Source organism: Narcine bancroftii, chromosome 1 (genome assembly GCF_036971445.1).
Source record: "Narcine bancroftii isolate sNarBan1 chromosome 1, sNarBan1.hap1, whole genome shotgun sequence".
Lineage (NCBI taxonomy): Eukaryota > Metazoa > Chordata > Chondrichthyes > Torpediniformes > Narcinidae > Narcine > Narcine bancroftii.
The window spans coordinates 193,242,177-193,264,513 of NC_091469.1; the positions used below are offsets into that span (position 1 = coordinate 193,242,177).

General features: G+C 41.9%; 1 protein-coding gene across 19 annotated transcripts in view; it reads left to right on the forward strand.

The window, feature by feature from the left end:
- fnbp1b (formin binding protein 1b) overlaps positions 1–22,337 on the forward strand; it is a 243,151-nt gene that overhangs the window by 86,056 nt on the left and 134,758 nt on the right. For all 19 annotated transcript variants that reach the window (XM_069886332.1, XM_069886262.1, XM_069886235.1 and 16 more), the window contains exon 4: positions 1,043–1,190. In XM_069886332.1, the coding sequence (XP_069742433.1) occupies positions 1,043–1,190 (148 nt within the window). The remainder of the gene's footprint in view (positions 1–1,042; positions 1,191–22,337) is intronic.

Consider the following 22,337-nt stretch of genomic DNA (forward strand, 5'->3'; position numbering starts at 1 on the left):
CAGGCTAGATGCAGGAAGATTCTTCCCAATGTTGAGCAAGTCTAGAACCAGGGGTCACAGTTTAAGGATAAAGGGAAAGTCCTTTAGGACTGAGATGAGGAAGAATTTTTTTCACTCAGAGGGTGGTGAATTTATGGAATTCTCTGCCACAGGAAGTGATTGAGGCCGGTTCCATAGCTATATTTAAGAAAGAGTTAGATTGGGTACTTGTGACTAGGGGGATCAGGGGGTATGGAGAGAGCTGGAACAGGGTACTGAGTGGATGATCAGCCATGATCAAAATGAATGGTGGTGTAGGCTTGAAGGGCCAAATAGCCTACTCCTACACCTATTTTCTATGTTTCTACGTTCCCTTGAAGGTTCGGTAACATGCTGTTCAAAAAAGCCATCACATATGTATTCTATGAAGTCATACTCAAGGTTGCCTTGACCAACCTGATTCAACCAGTCTGTGACTGAGAACTTTGTCTATTGCCCTAACTGATTACCACTACATTTCTCTTCTCTTCCCTGATGGATGTACGATTGATTCCCTTTCCATTTTTTTGTTGGAGATCTATTTGAGGTATTGGATTTCAGATATGGTATATCGAAACTTCAATTTCTGGCAAAATTCATAGTCTTTGCAGTGAGTCGACTATATGTTTAATAAATTACAAAATTATTTCAAACTTGACCAGACAAATCTAATGCACAGCTAACCTTCCTGTTAAATCAGAATGAAGTCAGGGACCTATAATTTTAAAAGTGCATTCAATTGCCAATTAATAAATTTTGAATTACTTTAAAGTTTTTCTTTAGGATTTCAAAGATTAGAAATGATTTGTTTAGATAAATTAAGTACAATATAGAGTCAGAAAATGACACTGCACAGAACAGATCCTTCAAATCAACTTGTCCATGCCAACCAAGTTGGCATTCTGGGTGAGTCCAATTTGTTTGCATGAAGTCTATATTCTTTGAATCCCTTCCTATCCATAAATCTGAATTTTGAATGCCAGAATTGTGCCCACTTCTGAAGTTTCGTCTGAATATTTTTCAGATTCACATCTTGCCAAGCATTTGTGGCTCTTCTGAATGAAATGAATGACTATGCAGGACAGCATGAAGTTATTGCTGAGAATATGAGTGGGCTAATATTTGCAGAGTTGGCACGCTATATCCAGGAGCTAAAGCAAGAAAAGAAAATGGTAACGTATTTATGATTAATGTGTTGACACTGTCATTGATTTCAATTTTTTTGAACCACAGAAAGCACGGAGCCTTCAATGTGTTGTTAAACTTGGAGATAAACTAATTCAACTGAATATGATTTTTGGAATTACTTCTATAGAGCGAACAGATATTTTAAATTCACCGGTTAAACTGTCATGCAAATTAAGTTCTGTCATGGGTAATTCTCATTTATAGCTTGACTTCAGTAGAAGAGATCAAAATTGAAACACTGCCACGTTCAGCCATTGTTCATAAATCAAATTTTAAAAATAATATTTGTGAATCTTTTTCTTATTGATGATTAGGAAAGATGTAATGAACCACTTTGTTGGGTTCCTGCAATCCTTCTGGTGAAGGTTCTGCATGTTGTTGGCTAGTGAGTTGTAGTGCTTGGATCCAGTCAGAAATGGTGATATATATCAAGTGTGAATTGTGGGAACTGGCAGGAATCCTTAGGCTGTCAGGTAGAATACCGTTTTCCAATATCCATGATAGTTTGTGGCTGAATTGTGAACTTCTTTTGGATGTGAAACCATTCGCAGGAGAGCCAGAGGCTTTAAAAGCTTTAATTAATTTAATTAATCTTGCATGGCAACAGGCCATTTTGGCTCTCAAGTCCATGTTACCCAATTTACACTGAATTAACCTACACCCCGTTACATTTTGAATGGTGGGAAGTAACTGGAGCCTCTGGGAAAAACCCTCATCTGCAATATGAAGGCATTGTATAAAAAAAAATTAAAAGGGAAGGAGAAATTTAATGCACTGGTTTTTTAAAATCAGACCTTTTCTGAAAGCATGGAGTCTTCAATGTGTTGTTACATTTGGAGATAAACTAAAGCAACATTCCAAGCCATTCATGTAAGTTAAGTACTTCAGAAGGCATATATTTCAACCTACCACCCCACCTCTCTCATTGCAGTAGATTAGATTGGATGAAGTTTATGTGAAACTCAGCCTTACCTGGAAGATCTATTTGTTGCCCTGTAGGGGACTTGGAGCAACATTTTTTGTACTTTCTGCAGTAACAGTGGAAAGAGGGGAGGGAACTGTGGGTCAATGAATTATAGAGAGAATGGTCCCTGTGGAAAGAGGTGGAAGGGGAAGATGTGGTGAGCGGTGGGATCTTGTTGGTTGATGGAATTGTCAATGTGTTGGATGTGTAGATTGGTGAGTGGAAAGTGAGGCCCAAGGAAACTCTGTTCTTGTTATGTCAGAGGGTGGGGTGGAGGTAGAATGAAAGTAGAAGTGTATGAAATTTAAGAGATGTGGGTAAACACTTCATCATCATAGCATGGGGAAAAGAACATTTCTTGAAGAAAGAGGACATGTCAGATGTTCTGGAGTGGAAGGCTTCATCTCAAGAACAATTGCAGCAGAGACTGAGGAACTGGGAGAAAGGAATGACATCCTTACAAGAGATGCAGTCCATGTTAGCTATGATAGTTGGTGGGTTTGTAACAGATGTCCATAGATAATTTGAAAATGAGAATATTTATTGTTATAAACATCAGTAAAGGCACCTATGTACTAAAATCTTGCAGCAGCCTACAAACAACTTTGTTTAAAAAAAACTCTATTATATTCTTTAAATTACTTTACAGAAGGAGATAATATAAAAATATAGATAATAAATATTCACAATTTGACCATAAGATCATAATTGTTAGTTACAGAATTAGATCATTTGGCCCATCGAGTTTACACTGTACTTGAGTGCAGACAGCCTTTTTGTGGTGTTGGAGTAATATACAAAATGGGGAGATTCAAGAGCCTGAAAGCCATTAGAAAAAACCTGTTCTGGACTTGAGACTTCAGTACTTTCTTCCCTTAGATCAGTGGTTCATAACCTTTTACTTTCCACTCACATACCACTTTAAGTATTCCCTATGCCATAAGTGTTCTGTGATTAGTAAGTGAGTAGGAAGGGAAGGTTGAGAATCGCTGCTCTGGACCTAATTATTACTGAAATATTTTGCTTGAGAAAAATTGTCATTGGCCCATTTCCTTTGGAGAATCAATTTGGAATGATTAAAACTGTGGTTTTCAAACTTTTTCTTTTCACCCACATACCACCTTAAGCAATCCCTTATTAATCACAGAACACTTATCGCATAGGGAATACTTAAAAGTGGTATGTGAGTGGAAAGTAAAAGGTTGGGAACCACTGCCTGAGATGGAGACAAAGCAATGTGCAAGGGGGAAGCGGGATTAGAAATGGTTTTGGTAAATTTGAGCTCAGGGTGGAAGATGGCAGCAAAGTTAATGAAATTATCATGCATGGGTACAAGAGGCATCACCAATGCCGTTGTTGATGTAGTGGAGAAATAATTGAGGAGGGTTAAAAGAGTAGGATTGAGACAGGAACTGTTCCACATACCTGACAAACTATCAAGCATTGCTGGGGCCTATGCATGTGTCCATGGCTTCTCTCTGGATTTGGATAAAAAGGGAGGAATCAAAAGAAGTTGTTTGGGGAAGAATAAGTTCTGACAAGTGGAGAAGAATGTTGGTGGAGTGGCCTGAATGGATCATCATTCAGGAAAGAAATGAATTGTCAAGGGTTTTCCAGCAATTAAGGAACAGGATCTCAAAAAAATTCCATGGATTTATTTCCACTCTGTTATGATAATAAATAGCTGCTACTTTTTCCACTCTTTTCAGAAACCCTTGGAAAAGAGCAAAGCAGGATGAGTGAGAGAAAACTGTTTGTATTGTAATCAGTAGACTGGCCTTGGAGGTTGGTCCAAGGACTAGGGCCTGGCTTTAATTGGCCCCAGGGTCTGAAATTGGAAAGTGTCGATTGATTAGTTTCAGTGACAGCCAATGTGGTGCTAGACTTCAGGGTAAATAGGATATGATATCACTGGCACTCCCTTGAAGAAGTTTTGTCGGTTTTAAGAATCCCTGAACGCATCCAAATCTGTTGGTTTAATGGGAATATTGGTATCCAGTATTAATGGCTTACAAGACAGTCCATTTTCATTTTAGGATATAGAATACAATAGACTAATTTTCAAATCTGTCAATCATTGTTGTTGGAAGAGGTCCTGAGTTTGAGAGATCCTATATGAATATTTTACTGATTAACAGCTGTGTGCTTTGTAAATATAAAGACTACAAGCACAGTGCAGACATGTATTTGAAAAATGCATTGGAGATTTAAAATGGGAAAATTGTTGTTATGTGAAGGGATGATTTAAACTTATGCAGCAATCACATAAAATTTTTAAGGAAGAGGATTTTGTTTTGAGAGCTGCTTTTCTGAAACTCTTGGATATTGCCTTGCATTCTGCTCATTAATGGAAGTATTTCAATTTGAATGTGCTCTGCTGTTTTTGGATCTCTAAATTAAAAAAAAAATACATTCCACACCAGTACTTTCTTCATGAAAGACTCCGAGGATGCCAAATGTGAAGAATTAAAAAATTTTTTCATTGACAAAGTTGAGGACATTAGAAAAAACATCCCTCCCCCCACCACCCATAACCAAACTGGACTGCAGCTCTGCCCACATAACCTGGATGGCTTCAGTCCCATCACACTATCTACCCTCAGGAAGATCATGTTTTCCAACCTGCCCCCTTAACACTATCCTTGCCACCCTCCTGATGGATGTCTTCAACATCATAGGTCTGAACATCCTCTCCATCATGCCACTGGCTCGGTCGCAACCTGCTTCAAACGTGTAGTAGTTCATCCTCTTATGAAAAACCTAACCTTGACCCCACTATCCCCAAAAATTACAGACCTTTTTCAAAACTTCTTTTCCTCTTCAAAGTCCTTAAAAAAGTAATACTGAACCAACTATCTCCCTATCTTCACCAAAATAAAATATTGGAAAAGTTTCAGTCATGATACAAAGCCCGCCACAGTATGGAGTCGGCCTTATTGACAATATACAACGACCTATTCCTCACCACAAACTCTGGCGGCGATGTTGTTCTAATGCTCCTAGACCTCAGCGCAGGGTTTGACACTGTCGATCATGCTATTCTGATAGACTGTCTCCAGCAGGAGATTAGCATCAATGGTGTGGGCCTGAGCTGGTTCAGATCTTACCTCACTGACAGGACTTTCACGGTCAACATGGGCAAATACACATATGCCTCAACCATCCTTTCCTGTGGGGTTCCACAATGATCCATCCTTGGCCTCATTCTTTTCTCACTGTTCATACTCCCTCTCAGCCATATCATGCAGAAACATGGGATCTTCTTCCACTGTTACACCGATGACACCCAGCTCCAGCTCCTCCTAAAACTGAATGACCAGTCAAAAATCACCAACCTCAAAAACTGGATGGCCTATAGTTTCTTCCAACTTAAGCAGACAAAATCTGAGATCATCCTATTCAGCCCCCCTAATTTCACCAAAATTTGCATGACTAGGTAATCAATCCACTCTGAAAACCCATGTTAAATCCCTTGGAGTGCTCTTCAACCCTGCCTTCAAATTTGATAAACAGATCAATGCCGTGGTGAAGGCTCCGTCCGCACCATTGTTAAAATAAAACCATACCTCTCACTCAAGGAGCTCAAAAGAGTTAGTCATGCCCTTATCTTCTCAAGACTGGAGTACACTAGCTCTCTTCTTTGGCTTGGCTTCGCGGACGAAAATTTATGGAGGGGGTAAAAAGTCCACGTCAGCTGCAGGCTCGTTTGTGGCTGACCAGTCCGATGCGGGACAGGCAGACACGATTGCAGCGGTTGCAAGGGAAAATTGGTTGGTTGGGTGTTGGGTTTTTCCTCCTTTGCCTTTTGTCAGTGAGGTGGGCTCTGCGGTCTTCTTCAAAGGAGGCTGCTGCCCGCCAAACTGTGAGGCGCCAAGATGCACGGTTTGAGGCGTTATCAGCCCACTGGCGGTGGTCAATGTGGCAGGCACCAAGAGATTTCTTTAGGCAGTCCTTGTACCTTTTCTTTGGTGCACCTCTGTCACGGTGGCCAGTGGAGAGCTCGCCATATAATACGATCTTGGGAAGGCGATGGTCCTCCATTCTGGAGACGTGACCCATCCAGCGCAGCTGGATCTTCAGCAGCGTGGACTCGATGCTGTCGACCTCTGCTATCTCGAGTACCTCGACGTTAGGGATGTGAGCGCTCCAATGGATGTTGAGGATGGAGCGGAGACAACGCTGGTGGAAGCGTTCTAGGAGCCGTAGGTGGTGCCGGTAGAGGACCCATGATTCGGAGCCGAACAGGAGTGTGGGTATGACAACGGCTCTGTATACGCTTATCTTTGTGAGGTTTTTCAGTTGGTTGTTTTTCCAGACTCTTTTGTGTAGTCTTCCAAAGGCACTATTTGCCTTGGCGAGTCTGTTGTCTATCTCATTGTCGATCCTTGCATCTGATGAAATGGTGCAGCCGAGATAGGTAAACTGGTTGACCGTTTTGAGTTTTGTGTGCCCGATGGAGATGTGGGGGGGCTGGTAGTCATGGTGGGGAGCTGGCTGATGGAGGACCTCAGTTTTCTTCAGGCTGACTTCCAGGCCAAACATTTTGGCAGTTTCCGCAAAGCAGGACGTCAAGCGCTGAAGAGCTGGCTCTGAATGGGCAACTAAAGCGGCATCATCTGCAAAGAGTAGTTCACGGACAAGTTTCTCTTGTGTCTTGGTGTGAGCTTGCAGGCGCCTCAGATTGAAGAGACTGCCATCCGTGCGGTACCGGATGTAAACAGCGTCTTCATTGTTGGGGTCTTTCATGGCTTGGTTCAGCATCATGCTGAAGAAGATTGAAAAGAGGGTTGGTGCGAGAACACAGCCTTGCTTCACGCCATTGTTAATGGAGAAGGGTTCAGAGAGCTCATTGCTGTATCTGACCCGACCTTGTTGGTTTTCGTGCAGTTGGATAATCATGTTGAGGAACTTTGGAGGACATCCGATGCGCTCTAGTATTTGCCAAAGCCCTTTCCTGCTCACGGTGTCGAAGGCTTTGGTGAGGTCAACAAAGGTGATGTAGAGTCCTTTGTTTTGTTCTCTGCACTTTTCTTGGAGCTGTCTGAGGGCAAAGACCATGTCAGTGGTTCCTCTGTTTGCGCGAAAGCCGCACTGTGATTCTGGGAGAATATTCTCGGCGACACTAGGTATTATTCTATTTAGTAGAATCCTAGCGAAGATTTTGCCTGCAATGGAGAGCAACGTGATTCCCCTGTAGTTTGAGCAGTCTGATTTCTCGCCTTTGTTTTTGTACAGGGTGATGATGGTGGCATCACGAAGATCCTGAGGCAGTTTACCTTGGTCCCAACAAAGCTTGAAAAACTCATGCAGTTTGGCATGCAGAGTTTTGCCGCCAGCCTTCCAGACTTCTGGGGGGATTCCATCCATACCTGCTGCTTTGCCACTTTTCAGTTGTTCGATTGCCTTATATGTCTCATCCAGGGTGGGAACCTCATCCAGCTCTAGTCTTAGGGGCTGTTGAGGGAGCTGGAGCAGGGCGGAATCTTGGACTGAGCGGTTGGTACTGAAAAGAGATTGGAAGTGTTCTGACCATCGGTTGAGGATGGAGATCTTGTCGCTGAGGAGGACTTTGCCGTCTGAGCTGCGCAGCGGGCTTTGGACTTGGGGTGAGGGGCCGTACACAGCCTTTAGAGCCTCGTAGAAACCCCTGAAGTCGCCAATGTCCGCGCTGAGCTGTGTTCGTTTGGCGAGGCTAGTCCACCACTCATTTTGGATCTCCCGGAGTTTGCGCTGAAGATGGCTGCATGCGCGACGGAAGGCTTGTTTTTTCTCTGGACAGGACGGCTTTGTAAGGTGAGCCTGGTGGGCAGCTCGCTTCTTTGCCAGCAGCTCCTGGATTTCCTGGCTGTTTTCGTCAAACCAGTCCTTGTTTTTCCTGGAGGAGAAGCCCAGTACCTCTTCAGTGGATTGCAGTATGGTAGTCTTCAACTGATCCCAGAGGGTTTCAGGGGATGGGTCCGTGAGGCGGGTTGCAACGTCGAGCTTTGCTTTGAGGTTTGCCTGGAAGTTTCCTCTCGCTTCGTCTGACTGCAGTTTTCCAACATTGAACCTCTTTCTGGGGGCTTTATTGTTCCTGGGCTTTGGCTTGAAGTGAAGGTTGAGCTTGCAGCGAACCAGCCGGTGGTCAGTGTGGCATTCCGCGCTAGGCATGACCCTGGTGTGGAGCACATCTTGTTTGTCACTTTCTCGCACCAGGATGTAGTCCAGGAGGTGCCAGTGTTTGGATCGGGGATGCATCCAGGTGGTCTTAAGGCTGTCCCTCTGCTGAAAAAGGGTGTTTGTAATGACAAGCCGCTGTTCTGCGCAGAGCTCCAACAGGAGGCGCCCATTGTCGTTGCACTTGCCGACGCCATGCTTGCCCAGGATTCCTGGCCAGGTTTCTGAGTCTTTGCCGACACGAGCGTTGAAGTCGCCCAGGATGACAACCTTGTCGGCTGTAGGGGTACGTTGGATGAGGTTGCGCAGGTCGGTGTAGAACTTGTTCTTTTCTGCTGGTTCCGCCTGGAGGGTTGGAGCATAGACACTGATGAGGGTGATGTGACGCTTGTTTTGAAGTGGGAGTCGCATGGACATGATTCGGTCCGAGAGGCCTGTCGGAAGGTTTTCGAGTTTGGAGGCAATGAAGCTCTTGACCATGAAGCCTACACCAGATAGGCGTCGTTCATCCGAAGGCTTGCCAGACCAGTAGAGTGTGTAGCCCGCGCCGCGTTCTTGGAGGCTGCCTACATCTGCCAGGCGGACTTCACTGAGAGCGGCTATGTCGATGTCAAGTCTGAGGAGTTCATGTGCAATGAGGGCAGACCGACGTTCAGGTCGGTGGCTGTCAGTCTTGTCTAGCATGGTTCTGATGTTCCAGCATGCTAGCTTGAGTTTGTGAGCATCTTTTGAGGGGGAGGACGTGGAGGGGGAGGACGTTGAGGGGGAGGACGTGGACCTGTCCTCGGGCCTGCGCAAAGGAGCTTTTAGGTGGAGTGCAGTGCGCGCAGTACTGGCCCCACCCTTTACACCCATGGTTCGTGTGCCGTGGCCAAGCAAGCTGGGACGTGGCAGCGAGGTCCTTGGGTCGTAGGTTTTATATCGGAGTGGCCTTCTCCTATACACTGGGATTAGCCAGTTCTCCCTAACCTGCCTCCAATTGGTTCAAAATGCCATGGCTAGGGACCTGACAGGTGCCAAGAAGAGGGACCATATCACCCCAATTCTGGCCTCCCTCCAGTGGTTGCTGGTATGGCTCAAAATAGCTGCTGCTATTTACATACAAGGCCCTCAACGACCTCCCCCCGCCAATCTCCAATCTGCTTATGCCTTACTCTGCTCCCAAGCAGCTTAGGTCAGCTACTGCAGCACACCTGGCTGTTCCACGCGCTAAGCACACACAAAGGGGAGACTGGGCCTTCGCGGTTGTGGCCCCCAAATTGTGGGAACAGTATTCCCCTGCCCATTAAACTAGCCCCCTCTCTCAGCTACTTGAAATCCAGGTTAAAAACATACGTTAGTGTTTAACGTCTGAAACCCTATGTTCATTCCTGACCTTTGACAGCGCAGCACTATTCACTGCATTTGTGGTCTATTTATAATGTCTTAATCCATTGTTCTGTAAATAGATGTACTAGTTTTATCGATTGCCTTAGGTTTGTACCGCACTTTGGTCAATGCGAGTTGAAAAAAATGTGCTATATAAATAAAGAACTTGAACTTGACAAACTCAGGCTTTTGATTTCTTACTTTAATTTCAACCACATTACTGATAAAGGGGTACTGAAAGAGCTAACTTCTCTTGAAGTGGATAAGTTATATGATCCAGATGACATGCATCCTTGGTTGCTAAGAAAAATAAAGAAGCCAGTTGCAGAGGCCCTGGCCTAATTTTTAAAAAATCTACAGATTCTGGAGCTATGGGACTGGAAAATTGTCAATATTACACCTTTATTCAAAATCCCAACCCCAATAATCACAGCCCATCCATCTTAGCTTGAATGGTGAGGGTTTAAATTTGTGCTGACCTATGTAAACCTACTGCACAACATTTTAATCTTTCCTTCCCCCACCCCATAACCCTCTATTTTTCTTGCATCCAAGTGCCTAAGAGTCTTTTGAATGTCACTACTGTACCAGCCTCCAGACCACCTGGAGCAATGCATTTCAGCCCTCGTTGCTTATTGAGTAAAAAAGCTTACTTCTGATATATCTAAACTTTCCTCCATTCACCTTAAAAAGAAGTCCTCTGGTATTTGCTATTTTTGTACCAGGAAAAAGTGTTGGGAGTTCCCCACCCCCAATTGAGGCCCCTTATAATACCTCTCTTAAGTCATCTCTCATTCATCATTGCTCCAAAGAGAAAACGCCAGATTCTATCAACCTTGCTTCATGATATTATTTGATGAAGTAGCAAAGTATTTGATTGGATTATGATGCAGAATATGTTGATTTGCATAATACATTTGATATGATGCCACGCAGTAGATTTGTCTTCCGGATTGAAGATCTTTGAAATAAAAGGGGCTAGAGCAGCTCTGAAATGGCTGTAAATGGAAATGTAGACCAGCAGTGAAAGATTTTTTCTTAAAAGGAAGGCATTCAGTGTTTTCCTCAGAGAACTGTGAAAAGATGACAGCCTTTTTGATTGTGAAGGTCTTTAATGTACAGGGTATAGTTTTTCAATTTGCAAGCATTGATTTCAAGTATATACAGACAGTTTGGTGGGATGCGTGAATCTTAATTCTGAAATATGAAGTTTTAGATTATGATGGGAAGAATTAGAAGAGACGATATAAGCTGGAGGGCATATTGTATAAGAAATTCAATTGTACGATGATCACTCTTTCCAAGAGGATCCCGAAGTACAAGATCATTAATTTTACCTGCCTTATTACACAGGTTTACATCTAAGATAGCATATTCCCTTGTTGGTTCAGTAACATACCGTCAAGAAAGCTCTCATGGATGCATTTTATGTAATCCTCCTCAAAACTTGTCAAGCTCATAGATCAAGAGTAGCAGGAGGAAATTCTTGCATTTTTTTGCTGGTTGGGCAGATGGCACAAAGTTATTGGGGGCAAGAATATCAAAACACTTTGTGTATTTGTTAATTAGTTTGAATCCACGAATTCTTCCTGTATAAAAAGAAACTTTGTATCACCAACAATTTTAGCTCCTTCTCGAGTGTCAGTTACATTCACCGACTCTCCATTATATTGCAAATTATTTTTCTGTAAGTGCTGTTGTAATTCACCTATCTTCCTATCAAGGGGTAAAATAAAAATGCACCCTTTTTACGTCCTACGTTATTTTTCTCTGTACTTAAGATGTTTCCAGTGAAACATTTTGGATGTTTTTTTATTGTGACTTTAGCACTATACTAAAACAAGTTATTGCTTTTGTTGCAAATCCGATATTCAATTTGGTTTTGAAGCTATCATTATCAACTGAATGCATAATTAATTTCCACCTCCAGCTATTAGACTGTAGATTTCTTTCAAGGCAGAAGGAATTAATTAGTATCTCCAAAGGCTGAGTGGGAAAAGGCATTTTCCACTTTGCCAAAAGGTCCCATATTTGAACCTTGTTTGTGCTGAATTAACAAATTGTGACATAGACAACAATGAGCTGCATTTAAGCTTGGTCACTCTCACACAAGGTGGGGAAGATAAACTAGTTCTTTGTCTCCACTCCCAATTAAATTCCCCTGAAAATGTAGTAATACTCATCTACTAGCATCCTTTGATGTGAAATAGAAGGGGAAAATCACCAAGAATGGAAAACATTGAATAATAGAATGTAAAATGAAATATTCTAGTTAGTTGTCATTCTTAGTAGTTGCATGGTACAGATTCTACACTGGCACAGTAGATGTCTTGAATTTCCTGCTGGAAAAAATAATTCCATTAATTGAATTACTTATCATTATTGCCATGTGTACTAAGCATACAAAACATTTTTCACTGAGGTCCTTCAGCATGAAGGATGTAATAAAATGACATTGAAGAGTCAATGAATAGGCTGTCGGAATGCTTAACAGGCCCAAATCATTAATATTGTCACTGCAGTGATTTTTTTTTGTTATATGCATGGTGGTATAAAATGTGATTAGGCCAGTACTTGGTTCTCTGGAGGTCCTCTGGCCTCCCTTCCCCTTCCCTCTATTCTGTATTCAACTGCCTGCCTGTTTTTTCGCTCATACCTTGGTGAAGGGGTTGGGCACAAAATGGCGGTTATCCTTAACTTCCTGCAGATGCTGCATAACCTGCTTAGTTTCTCCAGCACTTGGTGTATTGCACTCAATCCCAGCGTCTGCAAACGTTCCTGTTTTACTCTCTTTTACAATCTGTTTTAAGTAAATAAATTTTGTACAGGGTAAGCTGTAGAATAGAAAATCCTATGCATTTCCTTAAGACAAAATACACAATTTAGTGGTTTCATAAAAAATGAGTTGTCCTAAGTGTGCATTTTTGTATAATTAATACATGAACATTATTATATTCACAATTAAACGTTTTAAAGTACATTCAGCTGTCCATTTTGTTTGTTATTGTGGGATGAAAATGTGGGTGGCAAGGCCTGAATTTATTTCCCTTGTGCTCAAAAATTGTGAAGGATTATAGTCAGATTGGTCATAGTATTTCCACAGTGTTATTGGGTGCGGTTTCCAGGATCTTGGCTCGATGATGATGATGAAGTGCCAGTATATTTACAGCTGGTGAAAGACTTTGGGGAGGAATTTGCAGCTGATCATGTTTTCTTGTGACAGCTGCCTTTGTGCTTATAGATGATAATGATGGCAGGTTTTGGAGTCACTGTTTGAAAAATATTTAATTAATTCCTTCACTGGATTTGTTGATTAGTATATAGGTAGCAACAATATTTTGCTGCTCCATTCGGTGAATGTGAAGAGTTGATGGCATTGTGTTTATAGGTCTGTGTCCTGTGTAGTATTAACCTGCTAAAGTGCTATTAAAAGTTGTAGTCAAACAAGTGAATGGAAGGTATTGTATTGAATTGCTATCTTAAGCCTTGTGAAAGACTTTGGGGAGCCTGGAAGTAAGACATTTGCTTTTGTAATGAAAGAATATGTACCTGGGGCAATTAAGTTTCTGCTCAATGTGCTAATCACATGATATTTGGCACAATTTTCTTTCTTGATGGTCATCTTGAATTTGCTGTGTTCTGCCATGTTTATCTACTTCAACATCAATAATACATTAGATGAATAAAATGCGTACAGTAAAACCTTGTTAGAACGTGATAGTTGGGGTCCAAGATTTCATACTGCATTTCAGCCGAGTCATGGAACAGATGCAGGGGTGGCTTCCGCAGGTCGTTAGGGCAGGGGCGGCCGCCGCAGAACGTCGGGGCAGGGGCAGCTGCTGTGGGCCGCCCCCTGCCCCGATGTCCCACGCCGAGGACCAGTGGGGAGGGGGCTGTCAGGTGCGGGGAGTAGGGTCGCCGGCTGATTGTCATCAGCCACCCCTTAGCAGTTTGGCGTCCACAGACACCCGCGCTATAAGCGATTCTGCGGATTAACAAATTGCACTCTCACGGGGCTTCACTGTATTTGATAATTTCCTATTACATTAGCAGTGATGTAAATTATTATTAGTGGAAGGCTGGAGTCACTGTTAAACAGGTATATTTCTACCAGAACAGGTAATGTCGCCGTCGACACCTCCATTCTCCCACAACAACCCTGACATGATGGATTTAATAATAATGACAAGTACAAAGTACAGTCGCAATGGAAGTCTTTCTGCAGCCTCTTTGGTATATAAAACAACATGTAAATAGAACCTAAGAGTAAAAAAGATAATAAATATAAAAAATATAAAAGGAAGAGATAAATAAATAATACTTACCATTTGCCAGTAATGCAAAGACATGCTGATTCAGTAGTGTGAACAAATCTTTGGTGGTCTAGAAATATTTTGTGGTGAGTGTAGAACAGGGAGCTCCAAGAGCCTCATAGCCGTAAGAAAAAAAACTGTTTTTACACCTAAGACTTCTGTACCTTCTGCCTGAATGTTGGACCAAGAAGAGGCCATGATCAAGGTCATGGGGTCTTTTTTGATCTTGTCTGCCTTTTTGGGGCATCAACTGAATATCTTTGATGGGTGATAGGTCAGTGGCCTTGATGAACTTGGCTATATCTTCTGCTTTTTGCAAACTTCTACATTCCAGGGTATTCAAATATGCAAACCAGGCCATTATGCAACCAGTCAGTATATTTTTCACAGTACAACTATAGAGGTTCAATAGAGTATTTGAAGACATGCTGAATCTTCTCAAACTCCTTAGAAAATAGAAGCATTAGAATACTGGCTTCACAATTGCATCAATATGCTGGCCCCATGATAGGTCCTTCAGTGGGATGAATGTGGTGGAAATGTTCTCAGGTGCATCTATTTCAATGCAAGGAGTACTGTAGGAAAGGCAGATGAGCTTAGAATGTGGATTGGCACTTGGAATTATGACATTGTGACCATGAGTGAAACGTAGTTGTAGGAGGGGCAGGACTGGCAGCTCAATGTTCCAGGCTTCCATTGCTTTAGGTGTGATAGAATGGGGGTGGAGGGAGGGGTTATGAAAGGGGAAGGAATGGCTTTGCTCATCAGGGAAAATATCACAGCTGTGTTCAGGCAGGACAGACGAGAAGGTTTGTTTACTGAGGCTATATGGGTGGAGCTCAGGAATGGGAAAAGTATAACCACATACATGTTGTTAATATTCCTGGGGTGTAGAAAATGAAGGGAGATTTGATAGAGTATTTAAAATTTAAGGGGAATAGAAAGAGTAAATGTAGATAGGCTTTTTCCACTGAGGCTAGGTGAGGTACAAATCAGACGACATGGGTTAAGAGCGAAAGGGGTTTAGGGGGTCGTGAGTGGGAAACTGCTTCACACAGAAAGTGGTGGGGGTGTGGAACAAGCTGCCAGCTGAAGTGTGAATGCGGGCTCAATTTTAACATTTAAGAGGAATATGGACAGGTATATGGATGTGAGAGGGCTATGGACTGGGTGCAGGTCAGTGGAACTAGATAAAAAAATGGTTCAGAACAGACTAGAAGAGCCGGAGGCCTGTTTCTGTGCCGTAATATTCAATAGTTCTATAGGTTAACACCCAAGAGTTTGGAACATTAATTACTGTATCAAGAAGTACCAATATACTTTCAAGAAATAATGTTACAGATGCAAAAATTTGGAAGTAGCTGCGTTTCCATTCATTTTCTTTTTAAATAGATACTTCCACACAGTTAGAAGGGACAAAATAGTAGATGTTGAAGGGCGTGGGTTGTAAATGGTACAAACTGGTTTAGATAATGATGCCCAAACTGTGCACTGCTTTTTGAGTTAAAACACACTTTTTGAAATCATGGGAATGTGGTAATTCATGTTAAATATGTGCCTTTGCAACCATAGCATGTTGAATATTACTTTGTAGTTCACCTTTTATTTTAATTGAGTTCATAGCTGCAAATGCAGTCCACTATTTTTAAAAAAAAACTCTATTCATTTACATGTTAGGTCCAGAGTACAGTTGACAGTTCTGGTTTTCAGTTTATTCAACTCATTGCTGTGGCACCAAAAAAAAAACACCAGAAGACGATTTATGAACATGCTGCCAAGAATTGACAGGATCCCAGGTCCTGATAGATTTCATCCATTGATTTTAAAAGTGGAAGCTGTGGTAATTGATATGGTAGTTTTAATTAAAAAATTGAGACCTCTTCATTTCCATGAATTGAGGCAAGATTTCAGTTAGATTGCAAAATTTGTAAAATAGAAGATGGAGTGCAGGAAAGTACAGTCAAATCAGCTTATCATCTTCCATTGGACATATTGGAAGCTATTATAAAAGAATTACCGCAGGGCGCTCAGTGAGGGGAAAAAAAAAGTCAACAGTCTTGCGAATAGGAATTGTGTTTGATCCATGCGATGTTTATTTTAAGTAATAAAGAAATTTGGGTTCTTTTATATTAACAATATTTTATTGATGATTCATGTCCTTGTGGTGAAGGCAATTTCTGTATCTAGCCAAAGGTGCATCATTCGTTTCCGACCCTCTAGTGTTCAGGAGTATCACTAGCTCTACTACCACATCCCCTTTCCTTAAGATGTTCAATCTAGCTACATTATACACTAATACAGTATTCATTTCAATTTAAAGTTCAATACAAACATAAACATCAGCGGCACAATCCTTTTAAGTGTGTAGTTCTTTTCCTTTTAGAGATTCAGCCTGTCGGATGCTTTGATAATGTGTGTGGATCTTCTCAACATTGGTGCATGTATCAACCCCACTGGTCCACTACTGTCTAGCACTGGTGGTATTTCCTCTGTTACTGTACAGGCTTGGTCTTCTGCATTTTTCTGTTTTTGCAATATCACTTGCGTTTTCAGCTGGCTGTTTCGATTCCTCCTAGGTATTTGACCATCCTCTGTCCTGACCGTGCAGGATCTTGGATTTCCTTCCTCCAGAACAGTGGCCTTTTGTCCCAGGTGTTGGAATCTCTGAGTCTCACTGCCAGTGGCCCTAAGCTTTTTGCTGACTTGTCATAGTTTGCTTTTTGTCTTCTTTGCAGATGCTTTTTTTTCCGTTCAACATCTCTTTTTGTTTGGGTCTGCAGAGTAGGGAAGTGTGGTGCATAGTTTATGTCCCATCGGAAGATCAGGGGGTGACATGCCATGTTCAAATGGTGAAGCTCGGTAACACAACAGCTAAACAAGGATCTGAGCCACTGTCTTGTGCTTTCATGAGCAGCTGTTTAATTACGTGAAATCCTTTCTCTGCTTTACCGTTTGACTGTGTTCGCAGATATTTTCATATATTTGGATGTGTCAAAGGATGTCAAAAGCGCCCATTGTGTAGTTAAGATAGTCTTATTCATGCCCGTTCTTCCTCGTGATTAGCTATCAATTTGAATTCACATTTGTCATGTAACAACTTCCTCAAGTACATTGTTTTGGAAGATAAGTTTGGAATTAATTTGCCAATGAATTTGATCATTTCCAGCATTCTCAATATGCCTTTTTTGTCAATGGGTCTGGGCATCTCCAGAATTGCTTTCACCTTGCTCTTGTCTGGATCCATAACCTGCCAGAAAGGTAATATCCTTCACACCAATCTGAGATTTTGCTCTGTTTAGCTTTAATCCATACTTGTGGATGCATTGCAGCACTTTGGTGAGCCTCTCATTGTGTTGTTCCTTTGCGGACCCCCATAGGATCATGTCATCCATGTACACGCGTGCTCCATTTATGCCTTCTATGATATGCTCCATTGTTCTGTGGAACACTCCCAGAGCTGGGGAAATTCCAAAAGGCATCCTCAGACAGTATCAGCCAAACGATGTATTGAATGTACAGTATTTTGTGCTATCTTCATGCAGTTTTAATTGCCAGAAGCCCTGGGATGCATCCAATTTAGTAAAAACTTTGCCTCAGTCATCTCATTTGTAATTTCATCCCTGGTTTATATTGCCATTTAAGTCTTTGGGACCATGCTCACCCGTAGGTTCTTTTTGGTACACACTATTAAATTCACCTATTCTGTGGGCTCCTGCACTTTCTTCTTGACCCCTAGTGATATCATTCGGTTGAGTTCCTGCTTGAGCTATAGTGGCACTGGAGCCCGCCTTGGGGCATGCACTACTGCTGTGTGTCCTCTTTTAACTGTATCTTATAGGTGAATGGTAGAACATCAAATCCCTTGAGGATGTTTGGAAATTGATCCAGTATTTCCTCTTCGCTGTTCTGTGCATTGGGCGCTGTTAATGTAGCACACCCTCTTGACTAGGCCTAAGTTTTCACATGCTTTGTCACCAAGCAGTGAGTCATGTCCATCTGGGGACTACTGCAAACATGAGGTGGTGCTCTGTACCTTAAGCCTACATGTGCCTTTCGTGTCAATGATCTGTCCATTGTAGGCCTTGAGCTGAACAGAATTTGGATGGATGTATGGCTATCTTCATTGCCCTGATGTCGCGCTCACAGATTAAATTGGTTTTTGTCCTTGAGTCCAACTTGAAAGGAATATCTGCTCCATTTGCATGTAATGGCACCATCCACTTGTCCTGCTCCACTCTGTTCATGCTTGGCTGTTCAGAGTCTGTTGTTTTGAAACCATGCCCACGAAGAATGTATCACTGAGGGAGGGCAGTTGCTTCTAAAATGTGCACTCTTTCACTCCTGTTTTGTTTCCCTTTGTAAGAACATTGCTATGCATTATGATTCTGTCCTTTGTATTTGTTACAGACTTTTCCAAAGGGTGTGCATTGTTTGGTCCTGTTGAGTGCCACATCATTTACAAGTGAATATTTCTCCATCTTTTTGTTGTTTCCTACAACTCATTCTCTGTTTATGTGTGTGTCCAGACACCGTGGCTATGGCTATGTCATCGTTTTCACTAGCTTTTACACTCTCACTGAACTTTTTCGTGTGCTGCAGAGCAAATTCACTGGTGTGGCACATCTTCACAGCTCTAGCGAAGGTAAGCTCTCTCTCTTGTAGCAACCTCTATCTTACTTTCTTGTCAATAATTCTGAACACAATTTGATCATGGATAATTGAATCCTGCAGCAATCCAAAATTGCATGTTCTTGCTTTTAGTTTCAAGTCTGTTAAGAAAGTAGCAAAGCTCTCTGCCTGCATCTGCATGAGCATGCAAAACATATACCTCTTGAACTGTGTTCATCAAACATCTCAATAACCTTGTCAGACCTGTCCTGGTCATCTGCCTCAGTGCTTGCAATCCCACCATGGTAAGCAGCAGTGCAATCGTATGTGCATTGGGTTTGCTATCGAGTCCAATGGTTTGCGGATACAGCACGATTCGTTGTTTGAACAACCGCAACTCGTGGCCAGCATTCATAGTAGAATTCACAGCGCCAGGAGCCTTCACACTCTCCATGATTCCTGCTGGGTTCGTTTATATTAATACTATTTTATTAATTACTCACAACCTCATGGTGCGGCCATTTTTTGTCTCTAACCCGTGGTACAGCATTCGTCTCTGACTCACTCTAGTATCACTAGCACTCTATGAAATGTGCAATGGGTGAAGGTATTAAAATTCCAGAAGGTATACACGTTGCCACGTTAAAGACGTCGTGAATGAAACTGTTCACCTTTTATGTTAAAATGCAGGAGAAATTTATTTGACCCATGTCATGATTAATCTTTTTATTTTTGCTTCTATCATTTTTTTTTGTGAATTTTAAAATCCAAAATGACATCAGAGAGTGGCAACTTTTTTTGCAATTCTTGGATGCCAATCCAGGGCACTGAGCCGCTGTAGTTGCAGCACTGCCACTGGTGCGGACCCATAGGGAGCAAGAGAGTGGAGATGCAGCATAACCACAGGGTCCAGCTGTCTAATAGACTGCCGTCGGCTCCACATGGACTTGGAATGGACTTGGAATGCTCATTAAAGGAGCCATCGGTGGTTTTATTTAAGATCCTGTGACCTCGAGGTCTGCACCCAAGATGGCAGTGCCTATTAATTGATAGCAGCCACAAGGGGTTGCAGGGCACCCCCCACCCCACTCCCAGTCTGAGAAGATCACCCCCCACCTCCCCACTCTGAGAAGGAGAATTGGAAGAGACGACACACAGGACTGTGTCCACGGAAGCGGACCAGTGAGGGGGCTTTGCGGCTGAGGGACCAGGGCAAGTGGTGAGCTGCTGGCGACTCGAGGTGCGGAACCCATGGAAGTTGTAGACTGCTGGAGACTGCAGCTGGGAGACTCGCGCCGGGCTGCGGATTGCTGGCGACTGGCTCAAATTGGCCAGAGGACTACCAGGTATCGGAACCATGATGTAAGGGGATGCCAAAGGGACCCTGATCACATCAGAGGTTCAGATCTGGAGCTTAGGTCACCAATGGCTTGGACTGGACTGTGTAGCTGTGGAAGTGCTGGAGGCAAATCTACGGGCACACGGTGACTCTGGGGGGGACTCTCTTCTGCTCCTCTTTCTCTAACTGGAAGATTGGTTGTAAGAAATGTAAGAAGTGCTTTGGCAATTTCTGCCAATGGCAAATCTGTCTGCCTTGCAGCAGGCAAAAAGGAATTTCATGTAATAGGACACTGTTTTATTATTATGATAATAAATTGAATCTTGATAGCTCTTTCTTGATCCTGTGAATGGTGGTGCACATCCATTCTTTGTTGGTGGATTCTGATGACCAGTGAAACTCCCTCGCGTTAAATAGTTAAAAGAAAATTCCTTTCTCATTTAAGTCATTAATTGGGTGATGTAGATTTAAGATTATAAGATTGAAGAGGGAAATTGAGGGGTAAAAAGTGCCCAAGGATAATGATAATTGGACTTTGTGGTCAAGAAAGATGATGGATTCCAAAAACCTTGTCACAGTTTGAATCTTAAGATGAATACCTGGAGTTACTTGTTGCTGTTATATGCAATACTTCACAGCATTCTTGTTCAAAAGTGGCCCTTGGCACAGAGTATTTTTATTGTTTTATAGACAGGACTGGAAAATTTTATTCATCAGTAAATTAAAAGTGATTTTCCAGCTGTAGTGGAAATAAAAAAAATTGCCAGCTCCCATTACTCCCAGTCACATTGATTTCAATAGATCATATGTTGTGTGCTTCTAAATATAGCCAATTTTTAAATTGCATTTGCAGCTATTCTGTGCCTATTCATTGACTCTTAAATGTCATTTTATTATAACCTTCATGGTGAGGTACCTTGGTTTTTTATGCAAAGAAATCTTAGCTCAGAATTACCTATTTCTAATATGTCACCTTTTCCAATTTCAGATTGAATTTCTCCTTTCAATTCAACACCAAATGGTTTCTTATGTTTTGCAGAAATAGGCAATGCACCTATTTAGAAACAGGACAGTAATTTTAAGCAATTTTAAATAATTAATTTTCCCTTGCTCCTTGGATCTTTTCCTTCAATCATCTTGTAATTTTTCTGTTTCACTCTTCCTTCAAGCTTACATTTACTACTTTGGTTTCATCCAGATGTCCACCTTCATTACCACCAGTCTCCACTGCAATGAATGACTTTTCTTCTTTATCGATGTCAGTCTTCATCTCCGTCTCCTTGCCTTATCTCATGAGAACTCTTCCCTGCTTTCTGCCATAAATGTCACCTACAATACTTGTAGTCACAGCTATTCCACCTTAAACATCTTGAAATATATAAATTATTGATCTATGTCCAGCCATATCCATGTATTTGTTACCATATGTGTTCCTGAGCTCTGCATCTCTCTTTCCTTTCATTCCTTGGAAAGGCATTTATAATCACAACTTGGAACCTAACTATTCATCCCTTGGCACTCCATTCATTGCAATAATTCAACATCTGTTTATTTCCCCAACCACTAGAATTACTCCATCTTGGAGCAAACCTTTTAATATTTTCCTGTTGTGCTAATTCTTCTCGGTCTTTACTCCTGCTATACATTTTTCTTCCCTCACCTCTAGGATGTCCAAAAGGAGCAAAATTGACTCAAAACCAATTTATCCTGGATTACTCCATTCATCCAAATAATATGGTGATATGGGTCCTTTTCTCTCTCTGCCTGAGTTGCTTGTAACTTACACTGGAGTGGAAAAAGATGCCCATATTTTAATTTAATATTCCACTGCCATTTTTCATAGGTCATAGAGCACTGACATCAAGCACCAATTTAAACTAATCCTACATTAATCCCACTTTATTCCAAATCAACTCTTCCCAAATTCTGCCACTTAGGGCAAGTTACAATGTTCAGTTAGTTCACCCACTTTCGACCCTAATCTCCAAGACAAGCGCAACACTTAAATCTACTAAGTGTCATGCTCTAACAAACTTTATGTTGTCCTATTTAGTGTTCATATGCACAAGAATTATTTGTTTTATTTGCCTTCCACACCACCAGTCTTTTGTACATGGGATCATTGTTGTAGATTGTAATATTTATATACTTTTTAACACGTGAAAAAGCTGAGAAATTCTTAGAATCATGCCAGTCGCGATCACAGTTTAGTACAGAACAGTGATTCACAATTGGGTTTCCAACGTGATTCCATTATCATTTAAGTCTATGCCACTGTCCATAGCATTACTGTGGCTTGTCTTTTGCTGAAATTTTCATCCGTGTCTCTGCAGCCTTTGGACATGACCATTGCAATAGACTGCTGGTAGCCTCTTTTATTCTA